This window comes from Cyanistes caeruleus, chromosome 6, assembly GCF_971803275.1.
Source record: "Cyanistes caeruleus chromosome 6, bCyaCae1.hap1.1, whole genome shotgun sequence".
Classification (NCBI taxonomy): domain Eukaryota; kingdom Metazoa; phylum Chordata; class Aves; order Passeriformes; family Paridae; genus Cyanistes; species Cyanistes caeruleus.
The window spans coordinates 30,579,131-30,606,409 of NC_141706.1; the positions used below are offsets into that span (position 1 = coordinate 30,579,131).

Genomic DNA, 27,279 nt, shown 5'->3' on the forward strand with positions numbered 1-27,279 from the left:
GCTTATATACAGTGGTTCAAACTGCAGTTTTTGCTTTCTTAGTCTCTCTATTAGTTTACATGAAGCAAAAGTAGAGGAGATTGAGTTGGTAAATTGCCATTACTTTTCCATTTCTCCTCGGTGTAAAAAGTGAAGGCTAAAAACATCTTTTATACAGCTTTATTGCTGTATAGCCGAGGATGAATTGTGGAAAGTGAATTTACAGGAAGTAGATTCTTTCTCAAATTAAAAGCATTCTTTTATTTAACTGTTGTGGTTAGTGTATTTTTACTGTTTTATTTTCCTTAAAAGTATTAGGTTCCAGGAAGACTTTAGACAAAGTTAATATTAATGAGTAATTTTAAAAGAAAAGTTTAATTATTAATAACACCTCAGAAAGTCAGTAATGTACTGGAACAAAAATGGTAGCTTCCTGAAACAAGATTGTTGGAGTAAGGCTCTTCAATCAATGATATCCAACAGTATCCCAGAAAACAATTTAGTAGAGTGCTCTGTTCAACATCTGGCTTTCTCATTTTTAATACCTCTGTTCTTTCTGTTTCAACACTTTTTTTAAAAGGTGCTTCTGTTTTAAGTAGAGACATGTCTTGTCGAGATGAAACAGAAAAATGGTTACATTTCTGTTTGATTCTATGTGTTCTGATAAGTTTTCTTAATTACTACATTGTTATTTTTAGCTAAGTTCATCCTTGCACTTTCCTTATTTAAACTTCCTTTTCACAGGATTCTAATTTTATCTTGAATTTTTTTGTAGCATATTCCTCTTTACATGTTCAAACCTAAATGAAGGATAAAAAGGTTGATGTCTTCAATCTTTTTTGCATTCACCAATATCAGTTTAACTCAGCTCTTCCCACTTTTAAAGTCTTATTTTTGCTTAATAATGTAAACAGACAGAAGACCTAGTTAGGATTAAAGTCTCTAGTATATGAAACAGTTGTACTGACAGTTGAGTTTTTTCCCCCTGGAAACAGTGCAAAAACGTCAGGAGAGAGGAAAGGAGGAGTTTTTTCTAAGTGCCTGAATACATTTAACTGTTTTATTTATAAAGTTTGGGAGCAGCAGATTAATCTCAGAACTGTAGAGTTAAGAAAAATCAATTCTTGTTCTTTGCAATGCTGGGGTTTCTGCTGACCCGTCAGCCCCTTGGGCTCCTGCTCCCACAGAGCTGCTGGGACAGAGGAGGGCGGTGCCTCAGCCTCCACACACAGTGACATATGGTGTGTGGGACATCATCAAAATACATGAGAAATGAGTGAAATTTCCAACACCTGTCTTCTGTTGTGTGTCCATGTAATTTCAGTTACGCTATTTTTGTCAATGACGACTTTTTTTTTAGAAAATATTCATGTGTATTAAATCTGACAGTTATTTATGAAAGAAAACTAAGCAAAAACCCACTAACTAACCAACCAACAACAGATTTTGCTACTGGCTACCATAATAAATATGATACTTTCTCTCCTTGAGTAAGTGGATTACAGGAAGGTTTGAAACAAGGGCCTTTCATTAGCTCTCAGCATGGCTCTGTCTTGATGGAGTTAATGGAACAGTGGGAGAAGTAACAAAAGCAATTTGTTGGTGTGTTTGCCAAAAGTACAGCTATTTTTAAAGTAATGTTTGAATGTGCATTGGATTTCCTAGAACCTCCTCCTATTTTGAGTAGAAGCACCAGATTAGAGCTGTGGTTTTATGCAGGACAGTCAAATATATGGATTTGACCTGCCAACTTAAATGCTGACTGGGTGAGTCTTCTTTCTTTTGTAGTTGGACTGTATTTCATGTCTGATATTGAAGAAATACCCTTATGCAATCTATGGTAATTCATTTATAAGGTAAAAAAAATAATGTGTCACCCTCACAGATTGAATGATTTGTGTCCATGTTCAATAATAAAATGTTAGAATGAACAGAAACACAAATAGGAGTGAGTGAGCATTCCTTGCCTTAGAGTTCACCACACTTTCCTTAAGGCCATGTATTTTGTAGAACAACCTTCTTCTCAACTTCTGCTTTGTGGCTTTGCATGTTGAGGGGACTTACTGACTCAAGGTGTGACATTAAAATGTGTGATGCTGGAGAGGCCTGGAGTACCTGTTGGACAGATAGCACTGGCACACATCTCTGAGCGGTGCTTGTTAAGAGTCCTGGCTGTCAGGTCAGTAGAGGAGTCTGCTTTTGAGTGTGAAAGCTTTTGTGTGCATGGATGTGGCTGGGCAGATTGCTGTTAGGAGCACGTGGCAATTAGTATTTGTTGTCAGGCATCTTGGCATTAATCAAACATCCATCTTCATATGTAATGCAGGGAGGAGCAGGGTGCCAATAATGCTAGGGTTGCAGGGTTGATCCCTGTAAGGGCCATTCACTTAAGAGTTGGACGCAATGATCCTTGTGGGTCCCTTCCAACTCAGAATAGTCAGTGATTTTGTAAATCATGCTTTGCCAGAACTCACAGAAATGCAGAGCCAGATTTCTTGTAATATTAATTTATTCCCATTTCTTATATGTATGTGTGTGTGTTTGTTCTGGTTATGTTCTCATCTGAGTACAGATGAAACTGGACCAGCCTTTGCTTTAAGTTGGAGGAGCCTGAAAGCCTTTTGCTGAACACCTGCTGGGCTGTACCTCCATGGGCCACAAGAGTGGATAAGTCTGAGAGTGGAAGTAAATCTCAGCCTTGGTTGTGCCTGGCAGTGAGCAGTGCCCAAACTCATGTGCTAGCTGTGTCACATCTAGGAAGGACACCCATGTCTTGGTGGGGTGCCTGGGCCGCCCTTCCCACTGGCTTTTTCCAGCTGCCATGAACTACTGGGGCAGCGCACAGCAGCTGGAATGGGATTGGCAATGCAAGTCTCTAAAGTCTTGTTCGCTCTTCTGTTAGAGCCTATGCAAACGCCATAATGTGCATTAGGAGTAAATAATGTCACACAAGAGGGGTTTAGTGCCGACTGTGGAGTTAAATCTAGAACAGTTTTGCCAGGAGATGAGCGTGAATGAAAACTTTACAGCGTAACAGTAGTGCTTCAGTTTCAGTGCCGACAGCTTTAGGTGTGGTTTGAGATGGGAAAAAACCTCGTGGGAATTTAAGTTCAACAGTGGCGGTGTGCTTTTTATATCGCTGCACATTTCCATCTCCGCTGGTGCCTGCTGGGGATGCAGGAGAAGGCGGAGCGGGCGCTGTCCCCGCTAGATGGCGGCCGTGCCCTCCCGGCTGCGGCGCCCGCGGAGCCGCCCGCCTGGGCGGGACGGAACTTGCGCGTCCTCGGCGCCGGGCGCACCGAGCGCGCCTTTGTAATGACGGGCAGAACTGCTTGGATGCTTTCTCTGGTTTGTTACCATTCTAGAAAGTGAAGGTCGCAACTTCGCTGCACCGGGAATTTTCGCAGTATCTTCCAAGAAGAACAAAGTTTTATAAAGCAGAATTGACAGCTACGTGATTTGTTAGCCATTGTGGTCGTTTGACCACAAATGCAGTAGAAGAGATGCCTTATTTTAATTTTTGGGTTGTTTTAGTTTGGTTTGGTTTTTTGTGGTATCCAGTATTTTTAATTCTCTCTAAGATAAAGTTGTGAGGTTTTGGAGATTTTTGTTCTGTAGCAGTTTCAACTAATTTAAAAAAATATGCAAAACGTAGCACTTTTTGTTGTTTTTTGAGGGAGGGATGGGGCTAATATGAAGGACCTATTCATGTGCACTATAAAATAGGTAATTTCTTTGAAGACCAGGTCTTGAGGGTGTCAGAGCTTCTGCTATTAACTTCTATGTTTTGTTAAAGTAACTTTTTAGTCTTACAGTGCAAACATCCTGGAGTGCAAATTTTTCAAGATCCGTGGAGCAGCCACTAGTTTGAACAGCATGAGTTTATTTTCAGTGCTTATTTTTTAGTGCCAGAATTGCACTATTCAGATTTCTTATTCTGAATATCATTCTGACCCTAAATAATAGAAAATTAATACAGAAACATTTGTAGATGAAAGTTTTCGAGAGTTTTTTTTTTTAAAGTGCGGATATTGTATAATTGAGTAGATTTGGGAAAAATTACAAAAGCAGAAAACAATAGGCAGAAGCATTTAATTGATTTTTGAAGAAAATACAGCGGCAAAAGTATTTAGGTGTGTCAAATAGTCTAACCTGTCTGGAGTTTGTGAAGACAGGGTACATGCCGAGCATTACTTGCTCAGTATGTTTGTATTGTTGATGGTGCAAGAGATTATTTTTTAATTACAGGATTAGAAGAGTTGAATACCATCCTAGGTACAAATTCCTTGTAAGGGTTACTAATCAGTTATGCTGTTGTGCTTGTGTGAAATTTATAGCTGAACAACCCAGTACAATAGCAGATGCTATGCGACTTGCAAACACAACTTTAATCAGTGCAGTATCACTGCAGAGTAGAAGGTCCTGCTTTGAAATGTGTGATTGGCAGTAGACATTGTGAGAGGAACCCACTTACCTGGTTATTTGTCCCAGTCTCTTGATACTTACACTAAATTGTGATTAAAGTAACTTCAACTGTATGACATCAAGTAGCTTTTTCACTGCAACACTACAGTTCCTTCCTACTTACTTCCAGTCCATTTTGCTCTGCCTGTTAAACTGTTAAAATTTTAGTAAGCATTAGCACTTTACAAATTCCCTTTTTCATTATGCTGCTCCTTGTCTTTTGCTTTCTATGTGAAACACAGGTAGCAGTTACATGTGATGTGGAAGCACAGCCCCAGCTGTATATCTGAAGTTTAGCAGTGTAGTCCAAGTTTAAGGCTAACCAAGCCCCTCCATGTCCTTAGTCACATTTCTGTATCCTCATGCGTCTCTTGCAGCTAATTCCCACTGACTGTGCAGAGTTTGCGTGTATTTTAATTTTTATACTAGATGTGTAATTTCAGCCCTCAGCTCTTGCCCCTGCAGTACTGAGGCACTCTGGTCATTCTGCAGGAGCTCCTTGCAAATCCCTGAAACACTCTTTCCTGAAATGCTGTTAGCATCACCGCAGTGTGTCTCCCTGGCTCTGCTTGCCATTGCACGAGTCAGGGAACACAGCAGAGCAGGCAGCTTTTCTTCAGCCTCAGCCTGCCATGCCACGTGCCAGCCGTGCTCCTGTCAGCAACAGTGAGAGCCCTTGGAGCGTCAGGCTGTCGTGTTTCCAGGGGTCATGGCTTTCAACAGTGGGGGTTGAGGTGGAAGAGGATTGCTGATGGGCAGGGGCTAACCTGGGAGTCTCAGAGCCCACCCTGGGCATGTTCTGTAGCTCCATGGTCCCAGGGTCCCAGCTCAAGTGTTGAACAGGAGGAGGGGCTCAGGCACCAACAGGCGGCTCAGCCGACCCGTGTGAGGGGTGGTTGTTCTCAGCTGGTAGCGCCAGGCGCTCCTGAGTGATGAGGTGGCACTTGCAAGCCAGACTGGAGTCCTTCTGTAAATAGTACTGGGTATCAGTGCTGCAGAGGGGAACGATTTATGAAGAGAGAGTGTCTGCAGTTTTAAATAAAATGTTACAACAGCTGCACAGACCCAGATTTTAAGGTTCTGTGTTCCAATTTTAAATGTTACAGTCCCTCTAATTTTGGATAATTTTGACTAGGCACAGCTGTTAAGCCTTTCTCGCTTCCCTCTCCCCAAAGAACAGAAGTCTTTAAAAGTCTATGGTTATCTGTTGTAATATGAGCCTTGCTGGCTATCACATATTGAATGAATGTTATTAGCTACCTAGTGAATAAGTTGGAAGAGAGAATGGAGAGTAACTTGAAATAGGACAGTGGCTAAATTGAAAGACAATGCCTCATTTTGTAGCAGAAGATTTTTCAAAATAATGTGCCTTAAATTACACATTTATTAAGAAATTCTTAAATTTGCTTTGTTTTGGGAACCATTTCTATAAATGTCACATCTGAAAATCTTACAAAAAGCTTTTACAGGTGTTTCTTCATAAGACACTTTACTCTTGTTGTCTAAACTAGCTAGCCTATTACAGTTACCTTACAGGACGCAGAGTTACTCAATGCCTTTGGAGAAGTAAAATCACCTCACCTGTGTAACAATAGGCCAGTTAAATTACTGAGTTTGAAATTTAAATTTAATTAATTTGTTTAAATTACTGAGTTTTTGTAGCTTTGTTCATGTTTACTAAAATAACTCACTGTTGCTAATTTAAATTCCTGAAGTAAAATATGAGGTATTTTCTACATCTGAATGTCTTTTGCAAAATGTTGCAAAAGACCAGATCAGGGTAAACAACAAAAACTTGAACCATATCACAAAATATCATTAAAAAGTTGTAGCATTAAACAAATCCTAAAAAACATGGATTACAAATTTGCCAGTTCATATTGAGTTAAGTAAATTGATAAAGTCAATTTTTGGGATCTTTTTTTTGCTTTTAATATCTGATGGTAATTTTCCAGCAGTCTAGTTTTAATGAAAACATTTACTCACGTAAATGAAGGTTTCAATTTGCTTGTGTTGACAATATTATTTATTTTCATAGGGAAAAATCCTTCCTTTCTTTACCACCTACTTTCTGAAATATTTTGGAATGTACTAAGGAAGTGTCATCCTTCCTTTAACATTCATGTTTTGTTTGGGTTTTTTCTTTTATTTTAGTTTCTGTGAAGTAATGTAAACTCTAGCTTAATTTGATCTGGCATCCCTGCAGTTGAACATTTGTAAGTATCTTGTATTGTGGCCCATCTGGGTTGTCATAGAAACCGGAGACCTCCATCCTCCTCATTGTTGTTGAAAATGGAATGCAAACAGGGCATCAAAGTGACATTTTTTGTTCTACAAGTGAGGGCCCTGTGAAGATCCAAACAGAAAGGATTCTTACTGGACTTGTGCTTCTGTGGCCTGTTGTAGCAGCTGTTACAGAGCACCCTGTTTTCTCGTGGTTATCTAGCAGCTGGGCAATAGAAAAAATGTGAGCATCATGAAAAAGCCAAGCTTGTGTGGTTAATCTTGTCCACAGCTTTTTCCTCTCTATCTATTCTTGATGTATTTGTCTTGGACTGGACTGTTAACTAGTAAGGAGATCAGAGCATGTTACTGCAAATCATTTGCAGTGCAAGGGGCTGAAAGAACCAATTATGTAGCACGTCCATGTGGTTTAATGTTTCTCTGTACTGATCTTCTATCTTACAAGGAAAAACAACCAAATACTTCTGGCAAATGCGTTGAAAGTTTCCACTTGCAAAATAGTAGAAGTGCCAAGTGATCATTCTTCAAATCTGTATGCGTTTAGCAGATATAATTGCAGAATCACACACGGCTTCCCTTCCCCCACAGACGCTCCAGCTGTGTACTCAGCAGTTCTGCCGGCATGCTGGTGAATGGTCCTGTCTCCTCCCCAGGACAAAGAACCTTTGAAATAACCGCTGAATACTCACCAGTGCTGCCAATTGTGCATGATTGTGGATTTCCAAAATGGGTTGAGAAATAATTTTCTAAATAGTAACTTCCTCATCGACCGAGAGACAGGCTCTGTCAGCACAAAGGGGGCACAGGAACAGTTTGGTTTTGTGTGTGGGAGAAAAATCTTAGTACAGTCTGTTCATGCTGAGCATGCTGTTGCTGGCCTGAAAGCAGCTGCCTCTCAAGCCTCTGCTGCTGGTGCAGTTTCTTGAGCAATGTGGGTCACCGGGCAGGCTTCTGATCTTCTCTAAATTGATTAAGAAAATTAGTTTCTGCTCCTGTGCAGAAGATGAATCCTGTACTTCAGAGAGCTACGCAGTATGAGAATCTGTGCTGCAAGAGTTAAAGGCTTGGAGCAAAACCCCCTCTTTCGTCATTGCTCTAGTAAATTGGAAAAGGAAGATGAGAAATGTGGAGGCAGAATGCTACAATCCTGCATTATTTGTCTAGCTCATAATAAATACATTCAAAATGCAGAGTAGGAAAAGGCCTCTGAATTATTATTACTGTTTACATAGTACTAGTATATGTTAAATATTTCAAAAGATCTTTGCAAACTTGGTTTTCGGCCTACAGAGCATTGTGTGCTAATCATACAACCTAACAGCAAGGAAGCAAAATAGGAAAACCCATTAAGAATGTGGGTCTGTGGGGTTAAATCAAGCATGGTTTACTGCTCAGTTCTTGCTTATGTATATATGAAATATACATGAAATATGGACTTTTTTCTTCAATGAAAATACGTTGGTAACAATCTCAGAGTATTCCCTGCACTATTACTTGTGTCACTTCAGACATCCCTCTGGACATAGGCCTGACGTATCAGTGAGATGGGACTTTAAAAGGGACTTGTATGACTGAAGTGTGCCCTTTTTTTCAAGTCATTCTGATAAAATGTAATCCTTTCTTCTATAAGCCCTCCCTGGCAGTGAGAAAGGACTAATTTTTGCTTGTTTGACTTCACTACTTTTCAATTCAGCTTTACACTGTGAGTGCTTTTTGCTTGTGCGAACCTGTTTTTTCTTACTCTTTTCTGTGTTTCCTGATTTAATTTTTTGATCTTGTTCTTTTGTTTTCTTCTGAGCTTCCTCACAGTCAGTGACAGCTTGACTGTCTTCCCATGCAAACAGACAGACGTGTTTTGGATTTACTGTGATTTTGATATAGAATCATAGGATAGCCTGGGTTGGAAGGGACCCAGAAAGATCATCAAGTCCAGCTCCTAAGTGAATGGTCCATATGGAAATCAAACCCATGACCTTGGCATTATTAGCACCATGTTCTAACCAACTGAGCATGATCATATTTATATGATCCTCCAAACAATTGCCATCAAAGTCCTACTGGGCTCATAATTAATACTGGATATACAGCGCAAAGTCAAGTATTTCTGTTTGCATGTTAATGGGTTGGAGGTTTTTTGTTTGGTTGGTTTTGTTGGTTTTTTTTTTTTTAATTTCTGCAACAACTATTAAAAATTGACATTTTTGTTACAACTGGTTGATATTTTCTCAGCTTTTGGTCATGGTATTTCTTTTTTCAAAGTAAATTTAGGTCACTATTTACTTACATGCACTTGCATGTATTTAGTGATATAAAATTGTGCATGTGTAGGATGGATCTTTTGAAAGCCTCTTTGCTTACATCCTATCTCAACTCCAGATTAATTATAATAGAGGATAATTTTACCAAAACAAATAAATAATTGTGCTCTATTTTCTTGAATATGTGCCCTGTTGTATTTGTTAGAAAACAAAAATAAACCCCAAAGCTTGTTTCACCAAACCAGCCCTGAATTTCAGCATCAACTTGGTTTATTCAGAGGTAGTGTGAGGGAAAATATTTTCTCGGTTGCTTCTTTCATCTAATAGCCCCTCAGCCTCAGATCCCACAGAACCTGCTCCCTAGTACTGAAGCTCCTTTTGGCTTCTCGTTTTGTGGAGGTTATCTGAGAGATGTTATGTGGGGGCTTATTTTTATGAACAGGAGTTTAAAAGGGTAAACATCACATGTATAAAACTTAAATTAAACTGTTGTTGCAAAGACAGCTCAGCTTTAAGGTAGTTTTCTGGGTTAATAATAGAGCTTGAGATCGCAGTATGAGTAAAGCTACCAGACCTGAGGACACAAAGCAAGATGGCTTGCTGTAACAACCTGTGCTTCAGTTGCTAGGTTTCTGTAATCTCACAGTTCTTCTCAACAGTGCAACATGTGATTCCTTTTAAAAAAAATCCATCTGTGTGAAACTGTGTGGAGGAAAATTACTATTTAGTGATTTACAGCTATTAGAGACAGATGTTATATGTGTCTTTAGAGAAATATGAGATAGACCCAATGATGCTGTTTCTTAGAAGTCCGTGAATTTTGAGCTAGCACTTCCAAACAGATTCCCAACTGAATTATCATGCAAGAAATGCTGAGTGAATGTCAATGAAATAATACTTCTGAGTTTCATTAAGGCTGTCTGGTACCTCCTAGTGCAGGTTTAGCTTGTCTGACCAGTTTGTAGCAGAAATGTGTGTATCCAGTTATACATTGCATGTTCTCTGCAGTAAGTAGCAAGTCAAACATATGGTGTGAAAAAGAACTTGCACTTCATTATGTGATGAAAATATGTTTAATGTTTTTGTTTATTTTTTTTCTAAAGCTAATTTGCCTTTTAAATCTAATATGGGCCTGAAGTAGCACAGAAGAAGTGTTGGTCTACCCTAAAACCACATATATTATATTGAGAACTGCATAAAGGAGAATTACAGGAGAGCTTACTTTTTCTTTCTTACCTCTTCATGCTGGGTTAAAAGGATCTATTCACCCACCTCATGGGCCTCCCAAATGCTCAAGAAATCTTCTCCACTGATGTAATATAAAAGGAAGGTACTTGGATTATTTTTGAGAGGTCTTCTGTACAAAGAGAATAATAAGATAGTGTAGAGCAAAATAGTTCCTTTTGAAATATTTTCTGAGAAGTGTTGGTTAAATAACAAACATTACCAGAAAGTTCTAAAGAGGTACATTTCTCAGGTGATTGGTTAAAAAGGTCTCCATCAGCTGCAACGTTGTGTTCTTCAGAGGTGAGCATAGCCCACTTGTCAGAGAACAGTATTCCAGATGGGGTTAGCAGTGATGGCTGACTGCTCCAGGAAGTGGAAGTGTGTCTTAGAGGTAAGAACTAACTGTCCTGTCTTTTCAACTTTCCTGAGGCAACCTCAATAGCCTGACAGTTTTAGATTCACTGTAGTTGATCGCATCCAAGAATTCTGAATTTTTGTCCTGTATGACAGGCTTAGATGATACAAGTTAAATTGCATTAAAGACTGAATTGGCATCTTTAGACTAAATTTAAGAAAATTGGAGAAAGGAGGTCCAAAATTTATTAGATGTAGAAGGCGGGCATAACAGTTTTTAATGTCACCCTTGTAAACCAAGTTTCTTCAGTTTACTTTTAAGTGTGTGCAGTAGCAGTATTTACCTTCCTGTTATAAGAGAAGAACCACCTCTGCTCTCTTTGTACTAGAGGGGACCTTTGACAACCTGCACAAGAACTCTGAAATAAAATTCCTGAACCATTCTGAACAAGGACAGGACTGGATTCATTGCTTGGCTTGTAGCACAAACAGATTTTGTTTCAGACACTTCAAACTTACCAATTCTTAGAAAACAGCAGTCGTTTCAAAATATTTGCTGAAGGTTGGGAAACCTACAGTAGAAGTAAGTTATATATATTTATGAAGATACATGCATATGTGAGTATCAAAATACGTTAAAAACCAGGAGAGGTGTGCGAAAGGATAATGGAGCTAATAACAAAAAGAGTATTGCCATCACTCATTTATGTAGACCAGTTCCATATACCACTTTATGTTGTGAAGTCATTTGAAACAGTTAAAAAATGCAAGGGATTATGTAAAATGTCATTCAAAAGTGCAGATTTTGTAATGTTTCATTTATTTTTAAAATAATTTGGATTCTGTTCCAGATTGTTTACAATCCCTCCTTCCAAATTTGTTTCCCTTTTATCTGTGTAAGCATGTGCTGACACTGTTACTCAGTATACACAAACGCTAATCTACCTTCATGCACATGCAAAATAGCTTTCCTGGCAGTGAGTTTAAAACTCTCATAGAATACATTATTAATCGAAGAAGTCTCTCTTTTTAGAAAAGCTGTTCATTTATGTGGTCACTGTTGAGAAGGTTATAGAGAAATATAATGCTGTTTGTAAGCTGTGTGCTCTTCAGAACATACAACAAACAACCCCAGATACTGTAAGTGAATTTAGAAAATATTTAAATTTCAAAAGTAATACTCTGGTTGCATACACTATCGTGCTCTAATTATAATGTAATGACAACTTCTTTTCTATTGCCCTGCGTGCTTTAGTGCTCTAAATACATTTCTCTTGGCAAGCCTTTGCAGTGAGGTGAAAGTGTGATAACTGTTGGGTTCCCCATTGTGAATAATTCCCTAGTTCTGCATTTGGCTTTCTGATAGATCATGTATCTCTGAAGTTCAAGGGGTAGAGTTGTGAGGGAAGTGGGTAGGGTGAGGCTGGTGTCCATCTGTGTATAATTCAGCTGAATCTGACTGCAGCTCAGTAACAGCGCCAGCGCAGCTTCTGCGAGGGCTGCTGAGCTGAACTGTTCCTTTGGTTACACGTGCTGGACTTGCAAACGCTGCCGAGCCTTATCAAACACAGCCAGTTGGTGCTGCTGGTATGAAAGCACAGGGGAGCTCTCATGTGGAAGGTTAATGGAGTGTAATTAGAAAGAAGAATGAACTGCTCAACCACTCTATCTCACTCTACCTGCACTGAGAGTGACAAGTGCTCTGATCTTTTATAAACCCTGGAGCAGAGGTTTAACAGTCTAAAATTATGACAGTATAACTGTCGAACAAGCAGGCACACTGTGAAGAAGTAGTATGAACTTATGGGTAGGAATGTTTATATTCCCTTAGTGGACTCTATTAGTATGTTTTTCATGCAGGATATTGTCCATATCTATATAGAAGGACTCAAATCCATTTTCCTCTTAAGTCTCCATTGATGTCAGAAAGATCTTTGTGTGCCATTTGTGCCTTCTTCATGTCTGCATATCACATAACTATTACATTGCAGGATGAAGTGATAGCACCATCCTAGGGCTTTGATACCAAGGCATTAAAGTTTCATAAAGAATTCTGGTAGAAGCAAGAACAGTTACTGGGATTTATATTCCAGTAACTAAACAAAAATTGAGATTACATACATAAATTGAGATTGGATACTAGTGGTTGATCCTGTGAATTAATTTAGGTACTATGTATGATTCTTGAAAACTATCATGTTCTTGAAATGTTTATCTTTTATCTATAGCATGCAGCTGTGGGTTTGTTTTTTTTTTCTTTTAATAGAATACAGGTGAACTTTAATTATGAAACTGCAACTAGGAAGTAGAGGGAAGACACCTCACATCAGTTCCAAAAGACAATGAAATTACTGATTTAATTTCCTGCATGTTAGAGGGCATTATATTCTACCTCAGTAATCTTGTCTGATGTCATGATTCAGGGAGAATTGGACGGTTTGGTTATCAAGTGTACTAAATTTTGGTCTTCCATATCTTTGTTTTTCAGACAACAGGTGGTGGATTATACTGACAGATATTCTGAAGACCCTTGCGATGTCAGCAGGTTGATCAGGGGAAATTTGCCCAGCTAATCCTAGCAGGCAGTCCACATCCTGCATTGCAGTGGAAGGGAAAAAATATCCCAGCAAGTCTGACCTGGAGAATTTTTTTTCCCATTCCAAGTCTAAAATCAGTGGAAATCTAAATATGTAAGAAAGGCGTACAATAAAAGGCCTTTAAGGCCAGAGGAAGAAGGAAAACTTGCTTTGCTTAGCCTTTTTTTCTGTACCTGTGGCCAGTATCTTGTGTTTCAGAAGAAGGTGAAAAAAGAACCTTGAGTATATTTGGTTGTTTGTGCCTCTGGACAGGTTCGTGTTCTAAAGAGTAAGGCTGTCTTTATGTGGAATTTCAGTGCTGGAAAAACATGCTGGGAACAGTGATGGCCCTTGCACTGTCCCTCATAAGAGACAAGAATGAGCAGAGGCTTCCCAAGCCCCAGATCCCTCTCCCCCTCACATCTGCTAAACACTCTGCTCCAAAGCTCAGATTAAGCATTTCCTTTGGAAACCCGTATACCCTTTTTCTAGAGACTTTAAACCATGGTAGGCCATTACTTCTCATATTAGGCTGGTCCAGCATTTAACCATATCTGCATCTTATTTCAAGGTTGATACAGAATCATCATCTTACATTTCTCAGAGAAACTAAAAATTCTCCCATCATTGGATTTCTTTTCTATATATAAATATCTGTAGTCAGTGAGTAGTCACCTCTCAACAAACTGGATATGCAGAGCCTCAATAAGCTTCACATTACACAACATAGTTTGTTGGATCCTTAATTATGGTTGTGGTCTTCCTTTGGACTATCTCCTCTACCTCTGCATCCCTCAAGAATAAGGTAGCTTTCCATTCTTTTGGGAAAATGCCTGTTCTTGGGTGTTTTAATTTAGGAGCAGTGGTAGTTCAGCAAATCTTCAGTTGTTGAGTAGTCCTAGCCATACTTAGTGATGCACCTTTTGTGCCAAGATAAACACAGTCCTCTCCCCATTAAATTGGGAGGGAAAGGAAGAACTATGGCTTTGTTTTTGAGTGAGTCACTGTTGTCTGATCTGCAAACCTTGATACAATTGAAGGCCAGCAGTTTGGAATTTCTGCAGTGATTTAATTTGCTGTCTTCTCTATGAAGCAGGCATTTTTCTTTGTTTTGATTGTCCTTGGTTAACTAAAGAGAATAGGACAGCAGGTATGTGTAGCTGAACAGAACACTTGTACTTGATATATTGCTCAAATTACTGGGAAGAAGAGAAAAATCTCTCATTTGAGGGGTGAAACTGACTTTTTGCTCTAATAACTCTTTCAGCTTATGAAGTGGAGATCACCAGTGAACTGGGATGTGATGTTATTAGTCATAGGTTTTAATTGAATTAGCACTAAATAGTATTTACATGACAATGGGGAGAATGCTGGTGTTACTTTGTGACATTTGTAAAGCAACTGTGAAAAGGAAGTATTAGATGCTGTTACCAAAATCAGAGTTATCAATAGGGGGTTGTATGATAGAGTTTGAGCATCCAGATCTTTCTGTTCACAAAAGAATGCATTTCCATTCTGTGATTTAGTAAAACTAGTCATCTTTCTTGATATTTATGATCATGCATTAGGCACATGAGCATGAACTGTGTGTGTTTCCTTTCGTGAGGAAGAGAGGAGGTGTGATTCAGTCATGAGAATTGCTGTAGGATGCACAAGAACTGAAGCTGACTAAATTTTAGTCAAGGACTGTGATACTGTGAACATTAAAATGTGCAGTAGTATGTTGTAAAATTACTTTATGACTCTCCTTTCCCTTTGAATTACTCAAAATATGAGGAGTTACCAGATTGAAAAGTATACTTCTCTTTAGGTTGTTTGTTTCTAAAACATGAAATAAGTTTACTTATTTAAATTGCTCTACTTTGCTTGCTTAATGCAGACAAATTCAGTTTAAAAGATGTCATTTTATGAGGTAAACCACAGATAGGAGAAGAGAAACAGTGGGACTGGCCTGGCAGTGGTGTTTAGCTTTAGTAAACAGTGACTGTGTATAGATGCAAATGGCTTTCCCATGGGGGTAGCTGTTCCTGTGTGCTCTCCTGTGTAAGAATAACAATCCACAGTGTTTTTTGTTCTGAGATTTTATATTGCAGGCTTCAGTCTATGACAGATTTTACAAGACCACATTACATGCTTCTAGTAAACTAGGTTCAGTTGAAGATCATACAGACTTTTTTTTTACATTGAAGTACTAAACTCTTGTTTCATTTCTGAAACAATACCTAGATGGCTTTTTTATTTTGGCCTTAAGAATTTTTTTTTCCTTAATGAAACAGACAGATGGGGGTAGAACAATAAGATGGGCAAGATAAAATTAAAATGAACACCTTTTCCAGTGTAGTCAGCAGTTTAATCCTTTAATTTCTTCAGTGTTTTCAAATTGAGCTTGTCCCCATATCCTTTTACCAGTTTTTTTTTGTGCTTGAAAGAATTTCTGTAGAGGAGAAAGACCTAAAGCAAGACTTTGTCAAACCATGTCAAATTTAAAAAAAAAAAAAAAAAAAAAATTCCTTTAATTTCATTATTCCTTAATTACATTCAAAGTACTTCACTTAACTCTTTTTCCTGCTCTGTTTCTGACTTAATTCCCCATTCATTAATTGCTTCATTGTTTAATTATTGTTGCTGTTCTTGCAAATTTATTTCTGTTAACGTATGTGCTGGGGTAAGAAGCTAGATATTACACCTAGTTAATATGTAAGCTGCAGGAAAACATTATATGTGTGCTGCCTCTACTATTTCATTCTCTGTACTCTGCTTTGTGCAAGAGTAAATATTCTAAAACAAGAAGACAGTGATGCATAAGGCATTTCACGGTACAGCATTCCTTTCCAAAAATTAATTGGTCTTGTGGTGCTGCAAATGGTAAAAAGACACAGTACTGAAAAGAAAGCAATCAAGAAGTCACATAAAGCAGAATAGCACAACAGCCATTTTTGACAATTTTAATTTATAATTCTAGCTATGCTTTTAAATTTAAAAAAAATTTAAGCATTCTCCCCTGTTAAGAATGAAGGAATGAACATTATTTTCAGAACTATCATAATCCACTTCTGAATGATTTCTAGCAGCTTTAAATGGTATTTCTCTGTCATAAAGGAAATATTCAGCATCTCTTTCAAAATACGTATGTTCATGTCTGAACAGTGTCTGTTTTAGAATCACACCTGTAGGAATTAATTTAAAATATAATTGTGATAAGTCTACCAGCATTTTTAATGACAAAAATACTTTTCACATCATGCCTATCTATTAATATTTATCTCACATAACATTAAAGTAGATTTTTATTTAATTAAGTTTTATGTAAATTCCATTTTACACAAGGTACCAGATGCCATAAGTCAGAAATTGTATTTAAGGTATTAAGACTGTAAAGCAAACTCGTGAATTTGGGGGATACCAAAACTAAGTGGTTCATCTCTAGTGCTCATCAGTATTGTAAGTGTAAGTTCATCCCACAGGACCATCATGGCAGAGGGACAAGCATTCAGTTGCCCTCACATGCTCTACAACCTCTTTTAGACATGCAGAAGTCCTTGTGTCTTTGTGCTGCTTTTAGCTGTGTGTTCTGTGAGCTGAAAGCAGCACATGCTCTTTGGGACACTTACTGGAGTGTTGGCAATGCAGCCATTGACTGAGTAAGATTAGATACCCACATACTTTAACTAAAGCTTTAAAAAAATAAAGGTTTGTCAGCTATGAAAAGAAATAGTGCACATTTTGGTGATGATGCCCAGTAAGGCATTCAAGTACGAGGTGGAAGTGGCCTCCCAGTCCCACTGCTACATTTCCATTCAACATTCAAGAACCTATGCCTCAGGGGGAGCCTTTTCTGACTGAAAGATATAGATGCCATTTTGATCACCTTTAAGAAGCAGGAAATTGTATCACTCTTTTTTCTGGAAATAAAATTATTTCTAATTTAGTTGGTTTAGTTTTAGTTGATAAAAAGATCTGGCTATAAGAGAAGCACAACACAAGTGCAGAATTCCATAAAAAAACAGGATAACCACAGAAACAGCTGAAAATATTTCTATAGTCCTTAGATCATTCTTTCAATGGAATTTAATTCAAGCTGGTTTTCTACAAAAGGGTTTTTTTCATTACTGGTTTAGATTCTGCGTCATCAATTTCTATAATTGGATTTCACTATTTTAAATTTTAGATACCATCTTAAAGCAATAGATGAGTGTACAATTACTCTCCTTGCTTCTAATCTTTCCATTCTCAAATTCCATTCCCAAAATGCACCCTCTTTGCAGGTTAAAGACGAATCGCACCAGATCTCCAGGATCTTTTAGCTTCTTTCTGCCATGGAAGTTCTGGCATCTTTCTCTTTGGGTAGTGGCAGGGGATAGGACTGACAAAGAGAGAGAAGGGAAGCTGGAAAGGAGGATTGCAGAGTAGTGAAATTCCCTCCATCCTCCCCACTTCCCAGTTGGAGCATACTTGAAATCTACTGATCTTCTCCTTAACCATTTCAGTCGCAGCAGCAGGCAGCTTTTATATCCCAGAGAACATCTTGGTCATTGGAGGGCACAGGTAACAGAGGATCCATAATAGCTGACTTACTGAGATTGGGAAAGCAGGAAAAAGTGTCACTGGCAGACAGCTGGACATTTCAAACCACATCAGCTTTGGTTTTGTGGTATGAAATGTATGCATTTCAAGGTTATTTAGTACACTAGCTTGCCCTCTCGTTTTTAAAGTAACTTTATGTTTTAATTTTTACTGATTTTTGAAGTTTAAAAGCAGACCTTTCTTTAGATATGGATATTTTTCTGAACATGTTTCCTGAAAGAAGAGGAAAATGTGTCATCAAATACAACCAGGGATCTAGTATTTAAAAGAGAGGTGTACTCAGAGAACTATTTTTTGCTTGACTGACTGATTAAAATGGAAATAATGTGTAACTAATAAGGATAAAAACCTTAAACCATATTTGGTTTTAAGTTTGCTCCAAGTACTTTGCTTGTCCTATAACATATTCATGGCAGTTTTTATATGAGCACAGTGATGTCTTTTGGCACAGATACACAATCAAGAAGATCTATTTTCTGCTTAATCAAACCAAAATAATCTTCCAATGCTATGTTAGGATCTGGCCTGTGGCATGAATGAGAAAGTGGTATAGCAAAATGTCACAATATTGATTGCAATTATTAACTTTAAGGAAGGGTCATATAAGATGTCTCGGGCTCTGAACTCAGTGGTGTGAACGGTTCCTGATGAGATTAGCGATAAAGATGTCAAGACAGCGAGAGCTCTGAGATGATGTAGTGTGCTTACGGGGCACTGTTCGACAAATGGGTTTGGAAGTAGTCTGATAGTAACCATTGCATAGGGCTGGCAGTTCCTTTTTTGGGTAGAATACAGTTTGGAAGAAAGGATGAGATTATTAAATTCTTTCACATCGTCGATGTAAAGAGAGAATTGGCATTCAGTTTTGTGGAAGGTTCAGTAAATTTGAGAGACAAATGCTTTTCATACATTCATATTATGTCAGGAAAAGAAACTATTCTAGGAATATGAGGAGAACTGGAGCTTTAAGACATGCAGAAAACTTATGTTGTGTGCATGATGATGTGTTTATGATTGAGTTAATCTCAATTTAAAATGTTGAAGTTGTCAGTAAGAATTAAATTAAATATTCTTAAAGAGAAGTGGGAAGGAAAAATGGCAATGATTACATTTAAAGAATTAGGAATATTTCTTAAAAATTCTCTGGTACAATGCATAGAGCATTCAGTCTCTAAGACATGCAGCTAGAACTTGATATCAGCCTTGGCAAATCTCAGTCATACAGACCATACTTTTTGCAGCACAAACTGTCTTTAAAATTGATTAAGAACAGTCAAATGACTGAGGAACAATTTTAAAACGCAGTGCTAATGAAGTCTGACAATAAACAAGAGTTTCTTTCATAGCATCCTCCCGTTTAATCCCCTGCTGAAGGAGGCTCTGCTAAGGTAGCTGCAGACAGACACGTGCTGGGCGCTTGTGTGGCTGCAGAGCAGCACTTCCAGCAGGATGCCGGAGGAGCCGTGCGCTGCGTGCGGAGTCAGACCAGCGGCGTGGGCTGAGCCATGCAGAGGGTAGCGCTGAGGATGGGAGATCTGCTGAGTTCTTGTGTAGGTGCAACCCTGAGAGACTCGTCTGGTTTTGTTAATTCAGCTATGGACTTTGAAATATGTTGTTCAGAGTGTCTCACTTGATAATTACGAACAAACAGATCATCCCAACAGTCTTGCAGAGAGTGAAATGATTTCTGTAGTTTCAGTGTGGTATTTTTACTGACAGTTGGTAGAAGCAGCTTATTAAACTGCATAAGCAATTGGCATGCAGTACAAACTTCAGTTTTACTCTCTGAATCTTAAAAGCATTAGATGTTTCTTCCAATTTAATATCTGCATAATGGATATGGATGGCAAGATATGCTGCTGCCAGGCAGCTCTCAGCAGCCTCCAACAGGCTAGCGTAGACTTCCAGAGCAACGGCGTTTTTCCACTCACGTTATCCATCTTGTGCCAAATATGCTGAGCCTCAGTTTTTGCACAAGGCACTGATACAAATAGTGCTTCTGTCCTGTTTTACCCCATCTCTGCAGGCCATGGTTCAGGCTTGGGGGTGGAACAGGCAGTGTTTGAATGCCATGTGACTCACCTTGCTCCTGCTCCCCTGCTCTCCTCGCTGGCTCTTGTCCTGCTGTAGCAGTATGGCAGAGGAGTCCTCAGACTGCCTCTCCCACCACCACTTTTTTTTCTTTTATCCTTTCACTGATGTTCCTCCAATTGTAAAGAACAAGATGGAAATTCATGCTTGGGCTATTGCTGCTGATTTCCTCCAGCCAGGGAATCAGTAGAAGAGTATCATTATCACTGAATTTCATACTGGCAGCTGTGGAAAACAAAAACTCCCTTCCTGTTCTTGCCGGGTATGGTAATTCTTTAGCCTCCTGTGCAGCATATGTGCAGTCCATTTTTTGGCAGGTATTCTATAAGTACATTGCATTATTTCCTCTCCTACTTTGCTGCCTTCTCCTCTCCTCCCCCTTGGGTTACTCTTTGGAAATGTGTTTTCAGCTCTTGTATATGCTTGCTGACGCTGCACTTTGATTTGCATGTTAACATGGTTGATCTTTTCAGAGAGCAATTTTAAATCGTTGTTCAGTTATTACGTGTATGAGCAAGCTGATAGACACAGGACATTTAAAACTATGTGAAATATCAGAATTAGGGAAATGCCTTCTGCACTTCTATTATTTTATCCTTGTTTCATAAGGGAACAAACAATTTATAGCTTTTCGGCTTTAACAGCTTTTAGTACTTCACTGGATGCAAGGTAAAATAGTTCCTTCAGGCTGCTGTCCTTTATTAACTCCCTGAATTTTCAGCCAGACTGGGCCTGTGTTTCTCCTGTCAGAGCTGAGCAGGCATCCTCAGCCAGTGCTGTGGGTTTTGTAGAAGCCAGGCCGTCTTTCTTCTATACCTTCAAGTCACTGAATTCAGTCTTTTGCTAAAAGGTCAATCATGTGAGCTCACACGTTTTGACATTATGAAACAGGGATGGGGGGTTTCTTGCTTGTGGATTTTATTTGGCTTTTTAAAGTTCCAGTTTTCAAATCTGCCAATATGGGAGTCTGCCCTTTTGTTATCTTCTTCTGGGCTAGAGGTACACAGTTACTGTGTGAGGCATCATGCTGTTTTAGCTCATCATAAGCAAGATACTTAAAATCATAAGTCTACTGTATATCCACAAATGAAAAAACCATATTTTTTTAGCTTAGAATTTCATAACCATGTGTGAATGAAATTTGAGAAAAATATTCTTCCAGTTGTAGTAAATAGGTGGATTTTTTTGGGGTTTTTTTCTCCATCTCTATGTTTAGTAATGTGTCTGGATACTAATGCTTCAAAACAAAAAAAAAAAAAATCAAAGCATTTGGTATTGTCAAAATGGTTGTGTTATTTTTAACTTCTTGGGGCAACCCACTGTCAGCACCTGGCTCTGGTAGAGGTTCCCTGACCATTGCTGTTTCCACCAGAACTTTCTTGGTTCAGCCTGTCCCATGCCTGTTGACTTCATTGTCCTCTTCCAAAGGCAGCCTTGTTGTGTAATCGCTTGGGAACGTGCATATGATCTTGATCAAGGGGGCTTAGGTATATAGCTAAATCTTTTTAAAGCTGTTCAGATTCGGGGGTGGTTAGAGTGTAGGTAAAAAGGTTCATTTTTGGTCATGCCTGCAGAAGGCAAAAAAGTCACAGTATTTTCACTGTTGTCCACACTAAAGTATAATATGAACATAAATTGTGAGCCCTTATTATCCATGCAGATGACATGTATCTTATACTGCAAGTCACCTGGTCTGCTCTTAAATCCCGTTACCGTCTAAAGATGCACGATGGCTACCAGAAGAAACCTCTTTTAAAAAGAATATCAAACTTCAATGGAAGCTAAAATGTAATAGAAAGCCCCTAAGCTGAAAGAAATAGATCTGTGCCATTTTCTTCCCGTGTGGGTAGCCCTCTCTGTTTGTTTTTCAGTTGACAATAATATTGAACCATGCATCCATGCCCTTCCTGGTGCCTACTTTGTACTCAAATTGGCTGTCTCTCACTCATTTTCAATGCCTGGTACAAAATGACATGCCTATTGCCTTGAAGTCAGCTGGGAGGCTTTAACCCAAAGCTCTTTTTTGTCGCTGTTTAAGAGTGGTGCGTGTTTGAAAGAGTCAAAGCATGCGGAATCATGTAAATACAGGTTACTGAGGTCTTGCAGTGGTTTGTGAATAGGCCGAATTTTGGTCAGTGGGTTTCTGCAAGAACAGTGAAGTCACCCTGCTGGGCTGTAATACTCCTCTGTGGCCAATTTTACACTGTGCTTATTAGATAACATCAATACTTAAAATTTCAAAGAGAGAAATCCCACTAAGCTTCTGTGCAGTTCCATATTTACACTAAATAAATGTATCTTTAGGTATTATTATTTTCTCTAGAATGTGCAGCTAAATAACTGTCATCATTTCTGTTTATGATTTTGTTTATCTGGTAGAAAAGAGTGGTGGAACAGCTTCGAAAGAATTTGATAGTGAAGCAGGAACAGCCAGACAGTAAATTTCAAATACAGCCATTGGCACAGTCAGAAAACAAACTACAGACACCACAGCCACAACCACTACAACAGCTACAGCAACATCACCATCAACAGCAGCAACAGTCCACGGCACCCTCTCCAAACGTGATAGGATCACAGGTAAAAAGCTACAACTATTTTTTTTTTTCTTTTTAAAGGTGAAGGTCACTGAAAATTAAAAAAAGGAAAAGCACAGAGAGAAGACTGCAAACTTTCACTTATGCCTGCTAGTGTACCAATATGAATTTCTTCTTCTATGGATATGCAGATAAGGGTCTTCTGGATTTTTTTTTTTTTTGGCAAAAATTCCAATCTGGGTTTAAAAAGCTGTTTTGAAAGTTGAATCCCACAGAAAAGAAGGGTGGCAGTATCACCTTTCTTAAAAATAAATGAAAGTTTAGCAAATGACTCTGTCTTTTCCCTAGGTGCATGAATGAGTCTGACCATACCTAGTAGGTCTCAAGAAACAGTAAATACTTTACACACACTGTATGAGGTATATGATTAAATCTCCTTATTTTTAAATTACTAACAAAATGCCCTCTACAAATGTGAATAAAATGCAAGAAAACAGTTCCTTCTTCTTTCTGCTTTGTTCTTCTTAAACAGATGTAAGTAATACTAAATAATACCTGAATTTTCAAGGATTTGTCTAAATCTATATACTATACAGTGTTAATTGCAGAGTTCAAGTTTTAGAAAATAGGGTCTTTATTGGGAAGGTGAACTGAATTTCAGTTTGGTATAGGATTAGAGACATAATCCCAGAACTCAACAGAGAAAGTGGTTTGCTTAAGAGGGGAATTTCAAGTTTCTCCTGTTCAGTTATTTGAATTCACAAAAGTGTGCTAATAAAACAACTAGAAAATGCAGGGAGGTGTTCTGCAAAAAGAAGTGTATATTAAGTTTTTTTTTCCTGTTGATGCATGGGGAGCTCATGTTTACCTGGATAGGCAGATGGCAGAATTCACCCATGAAGTTTGCTTTATGCACATTGCAGTGAATCACACGCACAGCTTTGACCAGTTGTGATTTTCATCTTCCCATTTTCTGAAAACAAAGAAGAGAGAAATGGTTGGGCTGTTAGTTCTGTTGTTAACTCAGCAAGTTGGTTTGGAGGCACTCTACATGCGTTTGTGAAGCTTAGCTAATTGTATTTTTGAGAAAAGTTTATTGAGGAAATGAAACAAACCTAACTAAGGAAAATGCGTTTTGAGCAGCAACATCAGTATCAAAGCTAAAATGGAACAAAGAATAAAATATTACTGTGTCCTAAAGTATTTATAGGCAAACAATGGATCACTGTTGTATCAGTGATCTCTGTTTCTCAGTCAGGAAACATGAGAGCAAACACAGTTTCATGTGTTTCTCACTATTCCACACTTTGCATTCATTCATTAACTTCCAGGTCATCTCCTGGGTTGTAAAAATTGAGGTTTTGTTCAAAGTTAAAGAGCCCTCTAGCGAAACAGTCAAAAAACTGCTACACTCTTCTTCCTACCACTGGTACATTAGTGCTTGGAAAGTAATTACAAATTGGAAGGCAAGTTGTCCTGTCCCTTGGATAAATAAGCCAGCTTTTATCTTTAACATTTTCCTGTTTTTATTTATGTGGGTAAAATAGTGAAGTATCCTCACTTGTTTCTGTACATTTTGCATCTAAGGTTGTGCCTCTGTCTTACTGTGTCTCGATCTCTTTCAGCAAAGTAAAATATTTTGTCTCTCTATGAAGTTTGTTCATGCCTGTATTTGTAAATAACACATTTTTCAAGGCTGTGTCAGTACAGAGAATGCTTTCAGTAATTGTTTTCAGAGTAATCAAATTGAGGAATTAAGGCATATATGCCATAATTAACAGTGGCATTTTAATATATATAATCTGTCCAGTAAGAAGGTCTTTTAAAATTTTCATAAGCAACAAACCTGCTAAAAGGTCATATTATTGCAATATCATGTGCAATAATGCAGAATTACTGTGAATGCCACTTCAGTATGAATTAATGCATTGACTACTTTTTAGAATAAGCTATCTAATTAATGCTCAGCAAAGTAACAGGGATATTCAAGCTCTGTGATCTTCTGACTGAAACTGTACTCTGAGTACTTGCAGTGTTAATAGAACCCCTTGGAAGAGTCACAGTCTTGTATTACATGATTGATTACATCTTTCTTCAAAACGTTTATGGTTGAATGTAATGGTTGTGAAAATGATACCATGTTACATCTCATTGGAAAAGCTTGAATAATGTTACTCATTATGGGAATGGAGCCTTTTGCTTTGGGGAAGGTGCGGCAGAGGTGCAGCAGAGGTCTGTAAGCTTGTTAGATCTCAGATAAAAAGTTAAGAAAGTTGTGTTGCAACGAGGAAACTTTAATTATGTCTGGATTTTTCATTAATGTATAAAACTGAAGTATAAATTATTTGATTTGGCATTATACAGTGAATTTTTTCACACTTGTGCATAATTAACAAATTAGGGGACATAGTTTAATTATTACAAAATTAGATGTGGGAAGGTAAACTGTGTTTTTGTTTATGGGAACAGTATTGGTGAAAAGACTGAAGAATTTGACTGGAAATATTTTATTAGAAAAAATATAAAGGTCTTGTATGATTAAAGTCAAATAGTTTAAATCAGGTATGTTCAGAACACAAAGACTGCCTGATCCCTGGTTTTCCATTTTTTCCTCTGTAGAACATAGAGCTGACATCAGGAGGGAATGGTGGTTATTTAGTACTAAGAGCATTTGATCATGCCACTTAAGTTTTGAAGATGCAGTGCCATTGGTGCAATGGATTTTTTCACCAAAAAATGGATTTTTTTACAAGTGAAAAGAAAAAAGATCATTTGCCATTCTGTTGAATGTCACTTGTCATGAGTTTTCTGTTTGCATCGTGTTCTGATTTTATATGGAAACTCTCACCTTGCTGCTTTTTGAATGAGATTTGTAATATCCATTTGCCTTAGCATCTTGGAAGACAGTACATTTTAAAACAAAACTGTGAAATAATAGTTGCTTCAGCTTTGGAATTTTGGGCATGATATAGTCAGGCATTTCAGATAAATGCTGGTGTTAAATGATTCAAACCCACTCTTTTTAAAACAGGCCAAGAGTAATCATGGTGTCAAATACATATTCCAAAACTAGCCCATGCCACAGAAGTTAAACTTAATTGCCTGCAGCTGGGCAGACTAAGAGCCAGCTCTTACAACTTCAGGACAACCCTACTGATACACTTAGGAAAGAAAGTTCAGTGCAAGGTAATTGTATGTATTGCTAAAGCTGAGACTGGGATGCCCAAAATAAAAATAAATATTTTTGTTTTTAAACAAACCAACTTATGAATGTTTCCCCTCCCCTCTTCCTCTGATTGCGAGGATCACTGTAACTACAGTTTCCATTTGAAAATAGGAGTTTTACTCGGTGAGAAGCTAGTTTGCTGCTATGTTTCATAAACCTCCACCTTTTATGCTTGATATTGACAGTGCATGTTTGGAAGTAATATGAAACTAAAAGATCCAAAATGCATATGCCACTGCTAACACTTAATTTTAATATTCTCAGGAATTTGTTTTGATTCAATCTGCAGTGCTGCAGGTTATTAAAGCAGACCGAACAGGTACCTCAAATGAGAATGCTTTCTAGCTATCCAGTTTTCAGAGGCATTAGATAATGTGCTTGTCTGAACAGCAGGTAGATAGGCTCAGAGCTGCCTTTTCTTTCTCATGCTGTCTATTGTTTCTGACTAACCAACCCACGTCCTGTCTGATATGGAGTGTCTCTGTCTCTTACAGTGTATTTTCTATTTCCCTTAGAAAACTGTAACTACAGCTTCTATGATCACCACTAAGACACTACCTCTCGTCTTGAAAGCAGCAACTGCGACCATGCCTGCCTCTGTTGTGGGTCAGAGACCCACCATTGCCATGGTTACTGCTATCAACAACAATCAGAAAGCAGTCCTCAGCACTGATGCGCAGAATGCACCAGTCAACCTCCAGACAACAAATAAGGTCACTGGGCCAGGAGCTGAGGCAGTCCAAATAGTGACAAAAAACACAGTAACTTTGGTAAGCGTTTAATGTGTTTGCCCTGCAGATATGTGTGGGTTTGGTTAACAAGAGGGCTATTGGAAAAAAATAAACAGTCAGGGTTTCTCACGGAAAGGAGGATAGTAGGGACATGGTGTGAGTCTTCACTAGCTGACATTGCTAAAGTGATAGTCTATAAGAAAAAGATCTTCTCTCCATGTGGGTTGTTATTACTGTTTTGCTTTATAGAATTAAATCAGTGCTGTCATCACCTCTGTGTAGTTTCCCCTGTTAGTAACAGTAGTCATGGGGCAGTAATGATTGTTTTGCCCTTATTAAGTCTGTATGGCTGTGCTCTGCAGGATTCCTACTCTTTTCTTAGGCAAAGGAGATATCAGACTTTCTTCATTTGGTCAATTTGGGTCTTCATCTTAGGGTTTTTTTGACTCAACCTTTTGTTCCCTTTGCATGATAAAGTCTCTGGTATTAGACACATCCCTTAAGTTTGCCCACTACCATGTCTTCACTCAGCACGTTTTCAAATGTATAAACAGCATCTGTTTTTAAAAACATGTATTTTGGAAATATAAATTTTGTGCTTTGGCTACATCATACAGTCTTTTCCAGAATAGTTAGCCACCTAGAAATAAAAGAACCAGTATTTCAAAACTGGATTATGTAGGCTTCTTGGTCTGGAAACCAGGTATTATGTAACAACATGATAGGGAAATTTTACTTCTGAAGTAAAAGCTATGGCTTTATTAAACATAAATCTGATTTATCTATATTTATTAAAATACTGTTTAATGCAGATGGAAGTAATTTTGCTTCCTAATGAGGCATATGTTTGTGATCAGAATAGAGAAGACTATTTGAGTAGAGATTTTTCTACTGTTCTCTTCTCCTGTGTCATCCGTTATACCACTGTCATCTGTTCTTTGTGTCTGTGCTTCATTTCCTTGCTGAATAACTTCGATTTGAGGAGGTAATTCTGTTTTAATACTAGTC

The 27,279-nt window shown here is 38.2% G+C and overlaps 1 protein-coding gene across 15 annotated transcripts in view; it reads left to right on the plus strand.

Annotated features, from left to right (window-relative positions):
• PHF21A (PHD finger protein 21A) overlaps positions 1 to 27,279 on the plus strand; it is a 126,479-nt gene that overhangs the window by 77,098 nt on the left and 22,102 nt on the right. For 13 of the 15 annotated variants that reach the window (XM_086892798.1, XM_086892805.1, XM_086892795.1 and 10 more), the window contains 2 exons: positions 22,157 to 22,357; positions 26,056 to 26,310. In XM_086892798.1, coding sequence (XP_086748924.1) covers positions 22,157 to 22,357; positions 26,056 to 26,310 — 456 coding nt within the window. The remainder of the gene's footprint in view (positions 1 to 22,156; positions 22,358 to 26,055; positions 26,311 to 27,279) is intronic. The other 2 variants (XM_086892808.1, XM_086892807.1) reach the window with 1 other exon arrangement.